The sequence below is a fragment of the Sus scrofa genome, chromosome 1, assembly GCF_054392235.1.
Source record: "Sus scrofa isolate SSC_HxYL_T2T_F1_AM1 chromosome 1, Sscrofa_HxYL_maternal_Yorkshire_Landrace_v2.0, whole genome shotgun sequence".
In the NCBI taxonomy this organism is placed as follows: domain Eukaryota; kingdom Metazoa; phylum Chordata; class Mammalia; order Artiodactyla; family Suidae; genus Sus; species Sus scrofa.
In genome coordinates, this window is record NC_139383.1 from 127,470,652 (window position 1) to 127,488,558 (window position 17,907).

The 17,907-nt window shown below is 35.5% G+C and overlaps 2 protein-coding genes across 6 annotated transcripts in view; one reads left to right on the forward strand and one right to left on the reverse strand.

Annotated features, from left to right (window-relative positions):
- Positions 1 to 14,473, forward strand: part of WDR72 (WD repeat domain 72) — a 215,829-nt gene extending 201,356 nt beyond the window's left edge. For all 5 annotated transcript variants that reach the window (XM_013992975.3, XM_084969784.1, XM_021095093.2 and 2 more), the window contains 2 exons: positions 6,349 to 6,453; positions 11,900 to 14,473. In XM_013992975.3, coding sequence (XP_013848429.3) covers positions 6,349 to 6,453; positions 11,900 to 11,955 — 161 coding nt within the window. In that variant the 3' untranslated portion in view covers positions 11,956 to 14,473. The remainder of the gene's footprint in view (positions 1 to 6,348; positions 6,454 to 11,899) is intronic.
- The window catches only part of LOC110261071 (uncharacterized), an 856,894-nt gene that overhangs the window by 310,991 nt on the left and 527,996 nt on the right, over positions 1 to 17,907 (reverse strand). The window lies entirely within an intron of this gene.

The following is a 17,907-nucleotide window of genomic DNA, read 5'->3' on the forward strand; positions in this document are numbered from 1 at the left end:
TCTATGTGTATGTATATTATATATCCCAAAATATTTAAATAAAATGATAACTTCAACTCTACATATCTAGTAAGGATAAAATAATACTCTTCACAGCATTTGGAAAATTATTTCTTTGCCAAATGAAAAATATGTCATGCTTAAAACAATTCACACTAGAAAATGTCACCCAGAAAATAATATTCCATGTCAGATTATAATAGCAGAAAGCTAGTAAAAACACATAAGTTTAATCTTAAGCCATTTTGTTGAAGTTGTCCATAAAAAAGTTATCTCTTAGTTATAAAGAAGCATTAGATATTTAATGCTAGGCATTCCCATATTTTTTTTTTTCCAGTTTTCCAATCCACACTGAACACAAAGTGAGCCTGAAGTCTGATGCAGGATGTAGCTATTGCTATTCAAATTTAATCAAGAGGACCAATCACTTGATTATCTCAGTAGATACTCTCTAAGTAGGGGTAATATGTACATAGCTCTTTAGCTAGATATGTTTTTCTGATAAGACATCTGTCCAGAGAGAACAACTTTGTAAACTGAATTTGTGGTCTGTTCAAATGCCATCCTCTTTGTTTACATACACATTTGGTGTTATTACTTAAGTCTTTTCACTGATTATAGCTCCTTCTAGTTCCAAAATATATTGTTGTCTTTTGTGATCAGTGAGGACTGCATTAGTTCTTTAAATCTACTTGAACTTAATGTAGTTTTTCTTCTAACATTTAGAAGGTTTTTTTGGTTGATCATAGTGATGCCTTATGATTAAGAAGAGATCTAAATTATGCCAGGGAAGTGATCAACTCTTGGCTATGATGTTGAGCTAGTAGATTTAAACTCAGATATTTGACTTCTTTTCCACTGCTCATTCCACAAATTCCATTTTAGTCTTTCCCGATCTCTGTAACTTGCACATTATTTTTATGCCTTTGAATAATATGTGAATAGACTTTTGTCTGTGTTTTTTTTTTGTTGTTAGATTCTTTTTCTTTTTCCCTTTTTTGGCCGCCCCACAGCATTTGGAGTTCCTGGGCCAGGGATCAGATCTGAGCCACAGTTGAAACCTAAGCCACAGCTGTGGCAATGCCAGATCCTTAACCCACTGTGCCACGCTGGGGATCAAACCTGTGTCAGGGCTCCCAAGACGGTGCAGATCCTGTTGAGCCGTAGCAGGAACTCCTTGTCTGAGTTTTATCAGCTATCATAGTGGTTTATTCTAGTGCTGACCAACATTTCCAACTGTTTTATCTTTTTATTAATGATTTTCTTATCAATATCTCCAGTGCTTCCCAAAACTCCATACATATGCTGAATGGAATCTATTTTTTAATCATTTATAAGTCATCATATTGAAAACATTATTTGAACTGCAAATTTTATTCACACTGTGAATGATATGGATTTTTAACACAGACTTTCCATATAGTGCAGTACTGGCCTGACTTTGAAGAACCAGCTGCTGTTTGTGGAGACAGATGGAGATTTTTTTCCGAGTGGTCATTCTCTCACTGGGGGTGGGGAGGATGTTTCTCAAAGTTGTTTGTTGCCTGGGCTTCCTCACCTTCAAAAGTTAATAAAAATTTGCTTTTCTGGGGAGTTTCCATCATGGCTTGGCAGTTACAAACCTAACTAGGATCCATGATGATGCAGGTTCGATCCCTGGCCTCACTCAGGGGGTTAAGAATCCAGCATTGCCATGAGCTGTGGTGTAGGTTGCAGACACAGCTCAGATCTTGCATTGCTGTGGCTGTGGTGTAGGCTGGCAGCCGTAGCTCTGATTGGACCCCTAGCCTGGGAACCTCCATATGCCAAGGTATGGCCCTGGCGGGGGGGATTTGCATTTTTGCAAATGATGAGAAAAGGCAGGAGGGGAGTTTTTAGATGTTAACTGAAACCAAAATAGATAATAAAGAGAGGTAGAGGAACATAACCACTGCTGACCCTGTCACCACATTTTTTTTTCAGTAAATTCTTCTATAGAGTCTTTGTTATACCATTTTTCTGTGTTTCTTCATTATATGTTCTTAAGTGTTTTTAAAAACTATTAATTTTAGATTGTTTATAATTGAGCAGTTTATTTCTGTAGGAATTTAACACTGATAATAAAGCACACTATAGTCAAACACACCCAAAGTACATGGACTTCTCCCTCTATCTAGCTTCCAAAGATATTACAAAGATATTTAGAATCCTGGCCTTGCACTTGTCAATATTTTGAGGTGTGTGATGAGTAAATGGAACAGCCTTACATTTTTCAGTGGTAGAACTGTCAAGGAGAGTTTCTTTCTTGCCCCTCACCCCAACCCCCAAACGCAGACTGTTTCAGAATGCATTACAGAGAAAACAAACAGTTGATTTTAAGTTAAGGATGAGCCTAATAACCATTTGCACTACATTGATGTCAAAAGTACCTCTCTGCCAAGCTCTGAAATGCATCTTCAAAAACTACTGAAAATATCCAAGAACTTTAGTGATGAGCTACAAATGGACTTTAGTATTGATAAATAAAAGTCAATATGTATAGTGAAAGGAGAACTTACTGTGATAAATGGGCCCACCATCAGTAAAGATCAAATTATTGACTATCTAGGGCAAGGAAAAACCTGTCTATAGCTAACTTCTCCAGGTGAGAAGAATAAGCCACAACAGCAATTCAGGAAAAGTTCAAAAAAACAAGTAAGGCGAATTCGTTAAAAATACATACAGAAGAAGGCAGTTACATTCTGTTGAATATATTTGTGATGTGAAGATAATACATTTCTTTGGCCTGGCCTGGGGTCTCCCATTTTTCTTTTGCCTTGAATGAGCCCCCTTTGGGGCACTCATATTCCTTCTCAAGGAGATCTAATTCAGATTTCACTTCCCAACAGAACTTATTGCAGGGAAATTACCTCTGCATTCCTAAAAACCATGTCACTCTTGGAATATTGTCTTTAGTGCTCCTACTAGTTAGTTTTTATTTTACCTCAACTAGATCACATGTTACATGCAGGCACATTAAAAGTGCCCCCCCCTTTTTTTCATCCTTCACATGGTCTAACACAGAGCTCTACCTATAATCATCACTAGATCAGTACTTGTTGATTTCATCACTTTTTGAAATGATTCATTAGAGAAGCCTTAGAGACACATCATGTCAGAGTTTAATGATGAAATATCACAAAAAACACCCAAAAGAACAATTGCAAAGATTAGTCTATCAAAAAAAATTTGGAATGGCAGTAATTAAACACTTCAGTGTCTATTGTTCCCAACTGACAAAATGTAGGTATTTCTTCTACAGTGAATTTAACTGGATACTCTATAAACTACCCAGTAAAAAAAATAAAAAAGACAAATCTTGTACCATCTCAAATTTGGAACCTAAAGTGAAATTAAGCAAAATATCTAAAGAATAATCCTTTTTCTTCTCCTACTTCAACACAAAATTCACCCTCCAAAAATCAGAGGTAGAGACAAAAATATGTGCATAGCTTATAGTGTAAATTTAATAAAGATCATGCAGCTAAAACTATATCTAACTTTCCAGTTTTCTTAAGAGATTTGAGATGTCAGTTCATCCTGGGCCCAGTTTATTGTCACTAGAAATGGTTGAAGGCATTGACTTTTTTATTCTAATACTATGCTTTCTTCATCTCTTTGAGGCCCTTGTGTCTAGAAAAGTCTTTTAGAGAGATGACTAAATGAATGAATAGGTGCAAGTTTTTTTGTTTGTTTGTTTGTTTAGGGCCACACCAGTGGTTCCCAGGCTAGGGGTCGAATAGGAGATGTAGCCGCTGGCCGACACCACAGCCACAGCAATGTGGGATTCAAGCCGCGTCTGTGACCTACCCACAGCTCACGGCAACGCTGGATCCTTAACCCACTGAGTGAGGACAGAGATCAAACGTGCATCCTCATGGATTCTGGTCAGATTCATTAACTGCTGAGCCACGAGGGGAACTCCATAGGTGAAAATTTTAAGTTATGAAATAACAAGTGTAATGCATTGGATGACAAGTGTAATGCATTTACCCAAATAAACACTGATACTACTTCATGGGCTATTAGTAACAGATTTAGTTGTATGGTTAATTCCCTACTATAAATACCAATCTAAGTATTTCAAGAAATTAACAATTAGGATATATAGAGGAAAAAAATCATTAAAGCAGGCCAGAAAATTTTTGACCAATGTAATAGTATCCTGAAACTTTGATGAATTTAATTATTCCACTTAAATATTTCACAAATATCAATGGATTCAAAAATAATCTGTGAGTATGATCTAAATTGAGGAAAATTAAAGGGAGTGACACCAATGTAACTACTTAGGCCATACATACCACTTAGGTCTCTTCTTCTAAATCATGGACTAATCCACACCACTATTTTATGAATATGCATCTTTCATCTCAAGTGGCTCTAAACAAGAAACTGCATGCATCCTCTTGGATTAGGAGATACCTCTGCTTTATTCATTTGTTCATTCACTCATCTATTACACAGATTTTTCAAGAATTCCTTCTTTAGCCCAGGGCATACAGAGGTGCATAAAACAGACATGGTACCTACTTCCATGTTTTTTTCAGAAAACGCAAATGCACAAAATGAAAAACTGTGTTCATTTATTCAAATCAATTGTGTATATTTTTTCTCATACTTTGTTCCCAACCAAAAGATTTTAAAGAAACAGTGAATCCACTCTATGCTGGCCTTTATACAGAACAGAGCTGTGTTCTGAGAAGGTGGGTGAAATTGGAGAGACTGGACCAGAATCATGTTACTAGTCTCTTTTAAAGTGTATATAGTCTCTTCACGTTATGGTCCCCAATGTTATTCACAGTCCATGAAAACAAGGCAGGTGGAAAAAAACATAATGGGAGTTCTTGTTGTGGTGCAGCGGAAACGAATCCAACTAGTATCCATGAGGATGCAGATTTAATCCCTGGCCTTGCTCAGGGGGTCAGGGATCCGGTGTTGCTGTGAGCTGTGGTGTAGGTTGCAGATGCAGCTCAGGTCTGGCGTTGCTGTGGCTGTGGTGTAGGCTGGCAGCTTCATCTCTGACCCCTAGCCTGGGAACTTCCATATGCCTCGGATGCGGCTCTAATAAGCAAAAACAAGCAGGTGGGAGGTGTGAGCTCTCCTAAGGCTGATATGGACTCTAGGCAGCCCTCCTTTGTGTCACTTAGTGAATGTGTGAAATAACACAAGCTCTAGCCTCTGCATTTGCCCTCTCATCTCCTAATGGAGGTTTAGGAACAGTGGTCAGGCCCACTCCCCTGGTCAACAGACATTATTTCTTATAAATATTTATTTCATATATATAATATATATATAATGACTTATATAATTATATATTTTCTCTATTGCATTTTTGGCTTATCAATAATATACTGTGTATGTTTTAGAGGCCTGAAGAGACAGTGGTAATTTTCACCACAGCAATCTGTGACAGAGAAAATTCCATATTGTTTGGCTTCAGACAAGTATGACATAATTTATATTATTGAACACTTGCTTTGTTTTGTTATTTAGAGTGTCTTCATGAAGAGTACATCTATTTTTCCTGACACATGATTCCTTGAACAAATATAATAGGGAAATATATTACTTGTGGAGATAAATTATACCAACTAGTATAATTTGCGAATAAAACGTAGAAACTTAAGTCTGTGTTTCTCTAACAGAGCCAGTTGTTATAATGTGTTTATAGGAAATTTTGGAGGCTGGCTTCTTTTCTGTTCATAATTCCTACTCAGAAAATATCTCATGACAGATGTGTGAAGACCTACCATTCAAAATATCAATTCTCCTTATTATCATTTGCAGAATATTTATCCTATATTTTTAAATCTATTTGTATAGGGCTTTTTAGTTGGTGTTTGGTACCATAGTTTTTAATTTGATGAAAGAGAACCAAAATGCATAAAATGTGTTCATCCACAGTGATTTGTGAGATAAAAGGAACCAGTGCACCAGCACAGAGCTCATCTAATTGACCAGCCTGATATTCTTCCTTCTGTGTCCTATTGCCGTTAATTGACTATATTGTTTTAGATTTATGCATTAAAAATACGATTTCTACTTTGAAGGGATCACTTTGTTACTTTGTAGCTTTTAAGCTGATGCATGAACTTATTTTTCTTCTAAGATAAAGTCTCATCTATAGATTTTTCAACTAATTACATGTCTGCCAATACATACTTAGAGGATACATTTTATTTCAATTTATTATTTGTATTTACATAGTATGTCCCTGGAAATATCTGTGGAAATGAAAGGAAATGTTTAATGTTGTTTATTACTACTTTTTCATTGCACTCTCTCTCTCTTTTTTTGCTCTCTCTCTCTCTCTTTTTTTTTTAATAGCTCCAGTCAGTCTGGTCAAGCATGACAGCAACTCAAACTCGGCAAACTTCCAAGATACTGAGGACATGCCTGACAGATGTGTCTTGGAAGAGTCTGAGAGTCCAGGTGAAAGCCATTTAAAAATAGTCAAGTATAAATGATAAATTTGACACAGCTTTGGGGTCCTAGGAAGGGGTGGAGGGATAGGACACTGCAATCCTGTTTTCTCTTAGCAGCTGCACTGTCAAATTAATGGTCACCTCCAGGGGTCACAGAGTAGAGCTGTTATCTTTTCCTCTTTCATCAAGAATTCAGTTGGAGGAAGTACAAAGGCTTTATGACTGAGAAGGGAAGCTGACACTATTAGTTCATTATCATCAATTTTAGGCTAAACTGGTTAATAGAGGCAGAGATTGGAAACTGGAGAAATGACAACATTTTAAATATTTCCAATAATGGGATCAATCTGAAATGGAGAATTAGGGAGAAAAGAGAAACAAATTGTCATCATTACTATCTATTCACCCTCTCTAAATATAAACAGAACTCTAACCTAACTGGGGTGAGAGGAATTTAGCATAACAATAATGGACAATTGAGCACTGTCAACTGTGTAGAACAAAAGAAAATAGTAACCCTTCCTCACTCCATAAAATTCACCCTACATCTAAGTTACTAATGTTTATATTTTCTTTGTAGAAAGAATAGAAAGAAAGGTACTGGAAGGATAGTGCTGGGAACAGTTAAGCATGAATTTTTGCTTTTGTTTGTTTTGTTTTGAAGCATGCCTAGTCTTAACGACTAATTAATTAAGAGAAAAAAAATCTTGTGAGTAAATGACAATTCCCAATTTGCTACAAAGCCATCAGGTGCCAGAAGATTACCATAAGTGAAAGAGTTAACTATCTTCCCCCACTGAACATTTTTCTTTCCTGTTTTCTCTAGCTCTCGTGTACCCTCTACCCTCTCCCATCTTTGTGTGCTGATCCATCTATCAGATTTTTGATTCATCCTCTCTGTGGCCTGTCAGCTTAGTTAAGAGATTTCCAAATCTTGTAGCCTTTGCTGACAGGGGGCAGCTGCAAACAGTCCCCTGATCCTTCCCCGAGGAGAGCTACTGAGATTTAATTTTCAGTGAAAGGTGCAGCCTGCAATCTATGTCAGGTCCCCTAAGTCATCTCGGAACCCCAATAGGCCCAGTGGCAATGGCTTGTATTTCAGTCCCCTCCACTACACTGAGATTCCTCAAAAGATGAACTGCTGCTGTGTGCCTGTTTTCAGCCACACTTCTGCTTCAGCATCCATGGAACTGAGAAATGGCATCTTTAGCAATGACAGAAATCTTTCATCAGTACATTAACCCCACCCTCTGCCATAATATCTAAAAGACGAATTTAGATGTGTTCCCTGTGAAAAGGTAGAGGGCAGTAGTAGTATTAGATTTCTATTAAAATTATTTTAAAATTACTTTTAGTTCTGACTAAAATTGTCTAATTTTGACTAGGTTTTTAAACTATCTTCTTTATCAATCATTTTATCAGGGAATTAAATCCTTGGGTCAAGTTTTTAGCAAAGTATTCATTGTTTTTGGCAAGAATAAATCAGCTTTGTACCATTAAAAGTAGAATAAATTTTGGTTATCCCTCAATATGAGTGGAATTGTAGTGAGATTCAAATATAGCATAGTCTAACTGATTGATGTAGACAAAAAGATACACCAGAAAAGAAAGATCAATTAGAAAATATAGGTGCTGATAAAGAATCTTAACTTAAAAAGTGACTACCATTCTATGCATTGGACATCATTAAACTGGTAATAAAGAATGTATTACTCTGGCTTTTTCCTCTGTCCATTCCTGCATTTTAAGACATCTTGCCTTATAGGCCTAGAAACCTCTGGAGAGTTCACTACTGGTCTCACTGCCTTCCACTGAGAATTTGTGGCTTGGTTGTCATGGAGACATCGTATTTCTCCAAGAATTGCTCATATTGATCCGTGGCCAGGCGTAAATGGCCAAGCGAGTGTGAGGAGTAAAGGGGGCTGGGCAGTCCTATAAAATGACCAGGGCTTGTGGATTGGAAATAAGCTCATAGCAAACACTTAGGTAAAAAGAAAGAAGCAGTTTTATTTTGTTTCAGGATTTCTTTCTGCACTTTGGGCCATTGTCTTCCTTCTCTATGAACTGAAAGAAACTTGTTAGTCACTTGTCATGTCAGATCTTTGGTGCTTGTCCTGACACAGCTGTCAGCCTTCCAGCTCGGTGCAGTTCAGGGACACACAACAAAGAATCAGTGACATGAATTATTTATTGCTCCTTGTGTGGATAAAATTCTGTGATAAGAAATTAAGACACTTCTGACAGAGGTGCTTGTTTAGTAAGAAAGATTTTGATGAGAGAGTGCATTTCCTTGAAGTATGAGCATTTGAGAGGCAAAATTCTTGAAACTGAACATGAAGGAAGATTTGTGAAATTGGTGGCATGGCAGGACTTCCTTGAACTGTGCAAATATGACTGTCCATTTCTCTGTGTCCAAAAATTAACTTCAAAATATCAAGTCATTCAACTGTAGGGACCGCAAAACTATAAACATTACTTCGGTGATTTAGTTACCTCTACTTACCATTTATAAGTGGTATTCCTCTGGAAAGCATGTTTAACCACCTTTGTTACAAGAAGAAACAAAATTTGGGATTTTTAAATGGTAAGCGTTGAGAGGATTTCCTTAAATCAACAGCTGTACTTCAGTGCTAAGCTTATACTGCATTAGTATATTCGTTATTTCTTTTATGGAACAGAGTGTATTTAAATCTGAATGAATTCATCTTTATCATTTTCACCTGAAATATTATCACTCATTTAAAATTCGTTTTAACGTTTTCATGTACATGCAAAATCCCCCTGTTACAAAGTTGAATGTGGTCAGTCTTCTAGCTTTAATGGATATTGACCTTACATGGTTTTATCTATGCAATTCTCAATGACTAATATATTTATTACATCATTTTAATGAATAGTTCAAACAGCACCTAGAAGATGAAAACAAAAAAAAATCATTTCCCCATCCAAGCACAATTCAAGAATATTGTCTCATATACTGTTCTCTCCAAATAAAGTAATTTCTTGGCAAATCCTCTCAACATTATTAGAGGATAATAATAATGTTGCTAGTATCAACTAATTTGCATTTGCATAGAGCAAGAAAACTTGAAGTGCAGGAAAATAAAATAATTTTTTTAAGATGAAGTTGCAAATTTTTAAATGTTGGTAGAGAATTTTAAAATGTCAGTAATAAAATTTTTAGAATTTATATAAAACAGTAAAGTTGACTTTGTGAATTATCTTTGAATACAATGGGTTTCAAACCCGGTAGGTAGATTGTTTTACTTTTTCATTGACATCACTGCTTCTCCAGCACTGAATTGACTAGGACTACATTTGTAAATGGGCTGAAGTGTGGATATAGGTCACAATTTAGATGCCTGGTGGAGTGGTCATTCATCTGGTCTCCAGAGCACTCTACCTTATTCATCATGCCATTGCGATCTCTTTACTGGTTCAAGCTGTATACCCAGGTGAGTGCCTGCAGTCCATTAATGTTGGCAAAGCAACTTTAGACCAGAACATTCTTGTTTCTCTGACCCTGCCAGTGAACCTGGAGGTCTTGTCTGATAGGTTAAGGTCTCCCTCAGCAGTGTCTTTTCTTTGGAATAATTCATTAGCAAAGAGTTTTGACTCACAGGTGAATCCCAGGTTGAAGTTTCTGGCTTAGACTCTGTGAAGTCTACTGGCTTCTTCACTGGCCTTTATACATTCCTGGAACCTGTGGGAATAACTTTGATGTCCAGTAATAGAAATGCTGAGACAACATGTGAAATTGCATCTCCCTTTTTTGAGTTTTTTTTTTTGGAGCCATTAGGCTTTCCTTCTTTGGCTCTTTAAGGCATAGTCACTTCTGAATCTGAAAGATGTTATCACAAAAATAGTTCACTTTAGTCTTTCATTGTTTAAATTCTTATTAATGATTTTATGCACAGAGATTATAGCTCAATCCATGTTCTTCTGAATATTAAATAAGTTTTCCTTGCCCCTCATCTTTGTGCCCCTGATGATAAAAGATTTAGTGTGACATTCACAAATTTTATCCAGGTGCTAATGAGAAAGCTTGAGCTTTTATCACCTTATCGGCTTGGAAAATAAAGAATTTTACTTGCACTGCACTAGGGAGAGTGTACTTAAATATAGTTTCAGCTGAAAATAGTAGTGAGTAGTGACAAGAGAGAGCTTGGATATAGGGAAAAAAAACTCAGATAAGCATTTCCATGTCATTCTGAAGTAGTTTATAATCAGTACGTATTCTGTCATTAATACATTTTTGTGGTTTTTATATAGCATGTTGTGTGTGTAGATCTACATACATCATTGTTAATCAATATTGCATTTGCATGAACCCAATGAACAAAACTAGATTTATCACAGTTTCCTAGGGGATACTGCATTGTGAAAAGCCAAGGTGGATTTTTTTTTCTTTTACTATTCTGGCTCATGAATCACCAACAAAAATCAGGTAACAGAAAGTAGGACAGATTCAGGACTGGAGTGCTGGAGATGGCTGATGATGATGCATGAAGCAGAAAAAATGTAGAATGTATGAGCAGCCCATCAATCATAGCCACCAAGAACACACTTCTTCTGGTTAGTGCTAAAAAATGTTCTAGAAGAAGTAAGAACAATGTCAGTAGTAAAAACATGTAAGTTTGTCTTTTAGTTGGCCTTAACAATATTAATATTTTAAATAATTTACCTGAAGGGAAAAATTTAAGCATCAATCTAGTAACTTTTTAAAAATGTAAAATTCTAGGCATGAATATGTAATACATATATAATACAATATTGAATATTGGTTTAGCTCAACTAAATAATCAGCTTTTTGAGTTTCTGCCAGTAGGAGTGGGAGTTATTATGCATGGTTGCATCATTAATATAAATGTGTTTATAAGTAGTTAACTGAGGCACAATGCTCCAATTAGTCAAATTAATCTAATCAAGTAAGATTTTTTACCCTGCAATAATCATACAAATAGTCTGAGAAATGCATGCTCTTTAAAAAACTCTATAGCTCAAACCATATTTCAACTAATATTTATATAACATTTGACCCTAAAACTGAAGTTGTGAGTTTTTCCAAAAACAATCCAGCTGTTTGAAATCCATGGAAATTTACTAATTTCGAACTCAATTCTTCCTATTGACAACTTTTTATCTTTCTTGGTTATTAAAAAAAAAAACAACTGTATTATTAGGATTGCAATTAAAATATATTTACCTGGGGCCTGGTTTATAAGTATTTTTCTTATACTGACATTTTATTTCAGTATAGGAAAAGAAATGTATAAACTATATGTGATTCCTTTCTTCCTTCCTGCCTTCCTTTACTGCTTTCTTCATTTCCTCCCTTCTTTCATCCTCCTCTCTCTTCCACCCTTCCTTTTTCCCTTCTTTCCTCATTCCCTTTCTTCTTTATTCTTTTTTTATTTTACTATATAACCCAAGATAATTTGTTTTCTTTCCAGATGAACGAAGGCATCATTTATGGTTATCAAAGGTGTGCTCCTGTAAGCTGTGCTAAATGGAATCTCGTCTATAGGAATTAAATTTGGACAAATTAAGAAACCGCAAGCATGCCATTTGTTTATCATTGTATTTAAGCTACGTTGTCATTAGTCGAGTTATTTGTTTGTAGTAGATTTGCTGATATTTTGGTCAGGGTGTATTGAAAGTGTCATTAGCAATCAAAAATATTCAAATTCACCTAATCTTAGAAAGTCATCATCTAAATCATTCTATGCTTCTTAGTTTTCTTTGACTATTTCCAACAAGGAGTACCAGTCCACAGACACACATTTAACAACATTTTAGATTTTCTTCTATTTTTCAGTTCCTGAATTATATAACCCCATTGCCTTTAAATAATGTAACAAGCAATGCTTTTAAATTTAATGCTACTTCAATATATTTAATCTAAAACTTTACCAAATTTTGTTGGATTTATTAGGTTAGGATATTTTGTTTTAGTAGGTGCTTTAATTCAGATCAATCACCCTATGGTAAATCTCATCCTTAAGCATGAAATGTTGTCAACAAATAGCCAATTCCATTTAGTCATCAATTAGCCCAAATAAGGGATAAACAGGAACAAATCTTGTGCAGTCAGGTTAATTTAGACTTCTAATGACATAGAGGCTAATGTCTTTAGCTAAAGGTTGATCTTGTTGGCCATACAGATGTAAATGAAGGAAGGGGAATCTACTGATAGCACATCACAATTGATCCTTATTAAGTATAAATTCTTATAGTTCTATTCCCAGAAAGAAGCTTGACTAGCAGGAATTCTCAAACTAAAATATGCAACAATATAAATAGGAATAGACATAAAGTGCTCATCTATTACGGCCTTTAGTGATCTGATTTACTTGCTGTGATTTATATTGTATAATTCCTGAATTTATAGAAAATCATCACAAGATTGTTAGTGTGCATATGAATACAAATATTGACTAATGCATAGAAAAATGGAAATAAAGTACTAAATATACGATATATACCTCTATCTGTCTATCTGATAGGGAAGTTCTAGTCACTTCAATTCAACAAACATTTTTGGGGACACCAGCATCAGGTTCTGCACAAGGGAGAATCAGTGGTCAAGGGAAAGGGGGAGATTGGAAAATAAAACTGTAAAATTGAAATAGCATGGTCTCTACCCTTAAAAAGCTTCTATTTAATGGTTGACCTAAATGAACATGCCAGGACTAGACATCAGTTGAGTGTAACTCTTAAAATAGATAGAAATATGTGTTCTTTTTCTCCCTGAAAATGACATTACTTGAAATTACTTTTGAGTTGTACCGCAGTAACAGTAACATGTTATCAATATGAATAATGATGGAAAATTATCATCCCTTGAAAAACTATTATATATATATATTATATATATATATATATAGAGAGAGAGAGAGAGAGAGAGAGTATACACTCCCTTCACCCTTTTGGAAATTGTCAAAAGCCACTTGGAACATGTTTTAAAGTAAAGCAAGGTAGCAAGTTAGACAATGGAACACAGTTTCTTGCATGCTATGTACTGGCTCTGAAGGTCATTACAACAGGACTCTCCAAAATATTTTTAATGATAGCAATATCAAATAAGGATATATCCTCTCAAAATGGGAATTGTAATACTTGAAACTAATTTTGATGCTCAAGTTTGGTATGCTTGTTAAAAATAAACTTTTTTTAAAACTATATTATATTATATTTTTTTCGAAGAAGAATAAAAATAAGTTTAAGGAGTTCCCATCATGGCTCAGCGGAAACGAGTCTGACTAGCATCCATGAGGACACAGGTTCAATCCCTGGCCTTGCTCAGTGGGTAAGGATCCAGTGTTGGTGAGCTGTGTTGTATGTCGCAGATGTGGCTCTTATCTGGCATTGCTATGACTGGGAACGTCCATATGCTGCAAGTGCAGCTCTGAAAACAAATAAAAGTTTAAATAGTTGCCATAGTTAACATTTTTTTTGGGTCCAAAGAAAACAATATTAAATCCTTGATAAAGATGTTATGATGTCACTAGATAGAGGAAATCAGAAGTAGCATACTCCTAACATTACTAAATGAGATTTTTAAGATTTTTTGGTATCACATTTTATAGATGCTAAAATTAAAACTCCCAATCAAATGATTACTTAAAATATTCTCTTATCAATATGAATTCTGGAGACCAACACCATTAGTTATCAAAACTTTTAATTCCTAAAGATAAGTTTTAGAGATAGACATTTAAAAATGTTCCCTAATATCCATGTGCAAGTATGTTTATGACACAAATCCACTGGTCTTTTAAAAGTAATTATATTGACTTATGTTTAGCATGTTTCAGCAATTCCTTTCATGAGGAGAACTTGAAATAGTAAATTGCCACACAATTAATTGGATCACCCACATGGTACCACAGCTAGAAGCTCAAAACTGTCTGCCTCTTAATTAGGTGTCTGTTCTTTTGTACGTCTAATTTTAGGTTAAGTGGAGTAATTGTATTAGTTTTTTTAAAAAAGTGTACCATTGTAATAAATAAATCATTCAAAAATTACATTGGCTTTCTTTTTTGGTAATAATCCTAATATTGCTTTTGATTACATACTTCCTTCCTAGGAAGACCATATTTTCAAATTTGCAAACCAGGATTCTGTTATCTGCGATAAGTTACACACTGGCTGTGTTGCATAACGGAAGACTCTAGGTCTAAGAACCAAGACTTCACTGCCATGTGTCCAGGCAGCATGTCCTTGCTGTCCATCTCAGAGTGTCACTTCCCTGTCCAGTAGAGAGCTCTCTTACAGGACTCGTCCAGAGACCCTCTATGAGATGGTTTATGGAAAGCAATCTGAACACTGTAAAGCACTTCAAATATAAGGTAAAATTTATAGCATTATAAACACAGAACAGTGGCCTCAGGCCTGAAATATTCTGTTGCTATTTCAGAAACCAAGTTAAGGCTATTGTGAACATGTCACTATTAGAAAAATGACAGGAAAATATTTTACTAAATTTTAGCATTCTATCTCTAAATGGTAGTATTTGGGATATTTTCCTCCAGTGTTCTGCATTTAAGAACCTTTTATGGGAGGGAGTTCCTGTCGTGGTGCAGTGGAAACAGATCCGACTAGGAACCATGAGGTTGCGGGTTCAATCCCTGGCCTCGCTCAGTGGGTTAAGGATCCGGTGTTGCCATGAGCTATGGTGTAAGTCGCAGATGCGGCTCAGATCTGGCGTTGCTGTGGCTCTGGCATAGGCCGGCGGCTACAGCTCCAATAGACCCCTAGCCTGGGAAACTCCATATGCCTCGGTTGTGGCACTAAAAGGACAAAAAAAAAAGGAATCTTTTATAATTGTTCACATGAACATTTTAGAAAAGGTGTTCTTTCTCTTCGATTTCCAGAGGGCACATTATAATAATTGAATTTTTTAAAATTGAACTATATGCCAGATGTTTAAAATGAAGTCTTAGAATATATTATATACAATTGATTTTAAAGTGTTATTTTCACAGAATGGACTTATTCATGTGATTTTAAAATTTTTATATTGCCTACATTTTGACTACATAGTTATTCAAAAGTAGTGCTATATATTCTTTGGTTTGCCATAAAATGTTATTTTACATGTAAAATGCCCAAAGTTGTATCTAATCTTATATGGAAGTCATTGCTTGTTAAACATGTACATAGTTAGCAATGTGAAATACTTTCAAAATTAAGTGTGACCAAAGAACTTGCAACGTTAAAATTTTCTTAAGTGGATATTTTCCTGAAGTTACATAGCTTCATGTACAGTGGTCCCCAGACAACTTTGCATTGTGATTTCATTAACAAGGACCCTATAGATAGCATGTATGATAAAAACATACGCTAGAAATAAACAAGTCTTCCAGTAAGAGCATGCCACTGGAAACTCCCATCCAACTGTGACCTCCGAAGACAGCATGCATCATTTCATGTCATTGGCAGGGCAGGAACTTGGGTGAGGTCTGTCCTGGCACCACTCCCTCCCTCACTCTTGCCTTCATCAGAACTTCTCAGATCCTATCATTATTTAAAATTTCAATGTTATGGATTTTGGCATTAATTTTATTTTTATAAATATTTTATTAAAATACGTTTATCTTGATTACTGAATTTTTTTGCCACCTTTTAATTTTATGCTCTATTCATTAAGTCTAGGATATATTCACATTTATCCCAGAAAGCATACTGTAGGTAAACAGACTGTGACAGTTGTATCACTACAAGCATAATTATAATGATGCAAATGATAAGATATACTTATTTTAATACCATGTGAAAATTGAAGCCATAGAGCATTGAAAATGTTTAAAATGGCTTATTTCCAGTGGTGCACACGGGGAAATGTTGAGCATATATGGTGCTACCTTTTGACATAGTTTATCCAAATACATTTTTTCATTGCACAGACCATGTTTTCCCATCATCTTTTCAGGGATTCTTTCTGTCTTCAATATGTTACTAATTAGATGGGTAGCAGTGCTTTTTAAATTCAAGGATACAAGGTTTTTAACGCTAAATTAGTACATGTTTAGTACAACACTGTGCCTAAATCTGCAAAGTGCCAAATGCCAAGAAAATGCCAATATTCATAACATTATGCACTAGCAATAATTGCTTGGCATATGCTTAAAAAACCTATCATTTATTCACTTAGCAATTATTTTAATTGCAATTATCTATAAAGTCATCAATTGACTTTTTGATTTTGGATGTGTATTTTCTAGGGAGAAGGTGTTTTCACACAACCTTAGCCGCTGAGCATCATGGCCTAGGATAATGCAATTTAAGATAAAAGGAAGGTCTATGGCATATTCTTGACATATCACATTTCCTTTAGACCACATTTCTTTTTGGAAATAACTTCTCTATATCAGAAGAATTCTTACATTTATGTTATCTACATTTGCATCAACTTATAATTAACTGAGGAAACATTTTATTTAGTTCTCCCTCTTGTATTTGGAGCCTTTGGGGTGGAAAGAGGAACCTATAGTACAGTAAGACTAACAGCCTTCATCCTTTCCCTGAGACAGTTATGGCCACAGAGATAGAGCTGCACGTAGGACTGTTTTGATGATAAATATTTCCTTGGATCATCCTCTATTTCACATAATCAGTGTATTCCCACCATCTAAAGCAAACTATTTAGTCCAGTTTCTGCAAAACTTTGAGATAAGAAGTGAAGAGAAAATAGTAAATACCATCATTTTACCTGTGATTGGGACAGTCAAATAAAGAAATGAATTTGGGAATTTCTAAAGTATGCTTTCATAGAAAGCATACTGCAGCTGATGCCTGTCTGGAAAGGAATTGGGTTTTGTTTGTAGTCTTCCTGCCATGTAGGTGGCAGCAACACTCAAGGCTAGAAATTTTCTTTCACATTCTCTGAGCTCTAGTCCAAACCGTACACTTACTAAAAATCCTTGTGGAAGAGAAAAGGTTGAAAGAATAGAGACAAATTTCTCTATTTCCTCACATACCTCTAACATACTATTTTAAGGGTGTGCTAAAGCTGTTCCCATAATGTGAAAGCGTTCATCATTTCCCTTAATACAGAAGTTATAGTCATACATGTTGGTAATATTAGCTTTGTTTCTTTCTTTACCAGGATCTTACTTCTTTACCTTCTCTCAGACTAAAGCCTTTGAAGAAAAAAAGAAGAAAATTCTGCTTTATTCCACCACCATTTAAGCCTTTGGGGGGAAATGGTGAAAGTCTGTCCCTGTATTCTTCATAAACATCTAAGAAGCCAGGGTACTTAGTTAAAATGGAGAGTTTTTCTTTTAGTCATCCAAATAAAGCCATTTTCTCTGATTGTCCTAACTAGAGGTGACTGTATTCAAGTTAGTACTCTGTGCAAATCAAATGAAGTCTCTGTCTGAGCAGAGAGGCCCAGGGCACCTGAAAGTGAAGCCAGAGGACAAACAGATGTTGAGCCATTGCATGGATGAGGGTCACT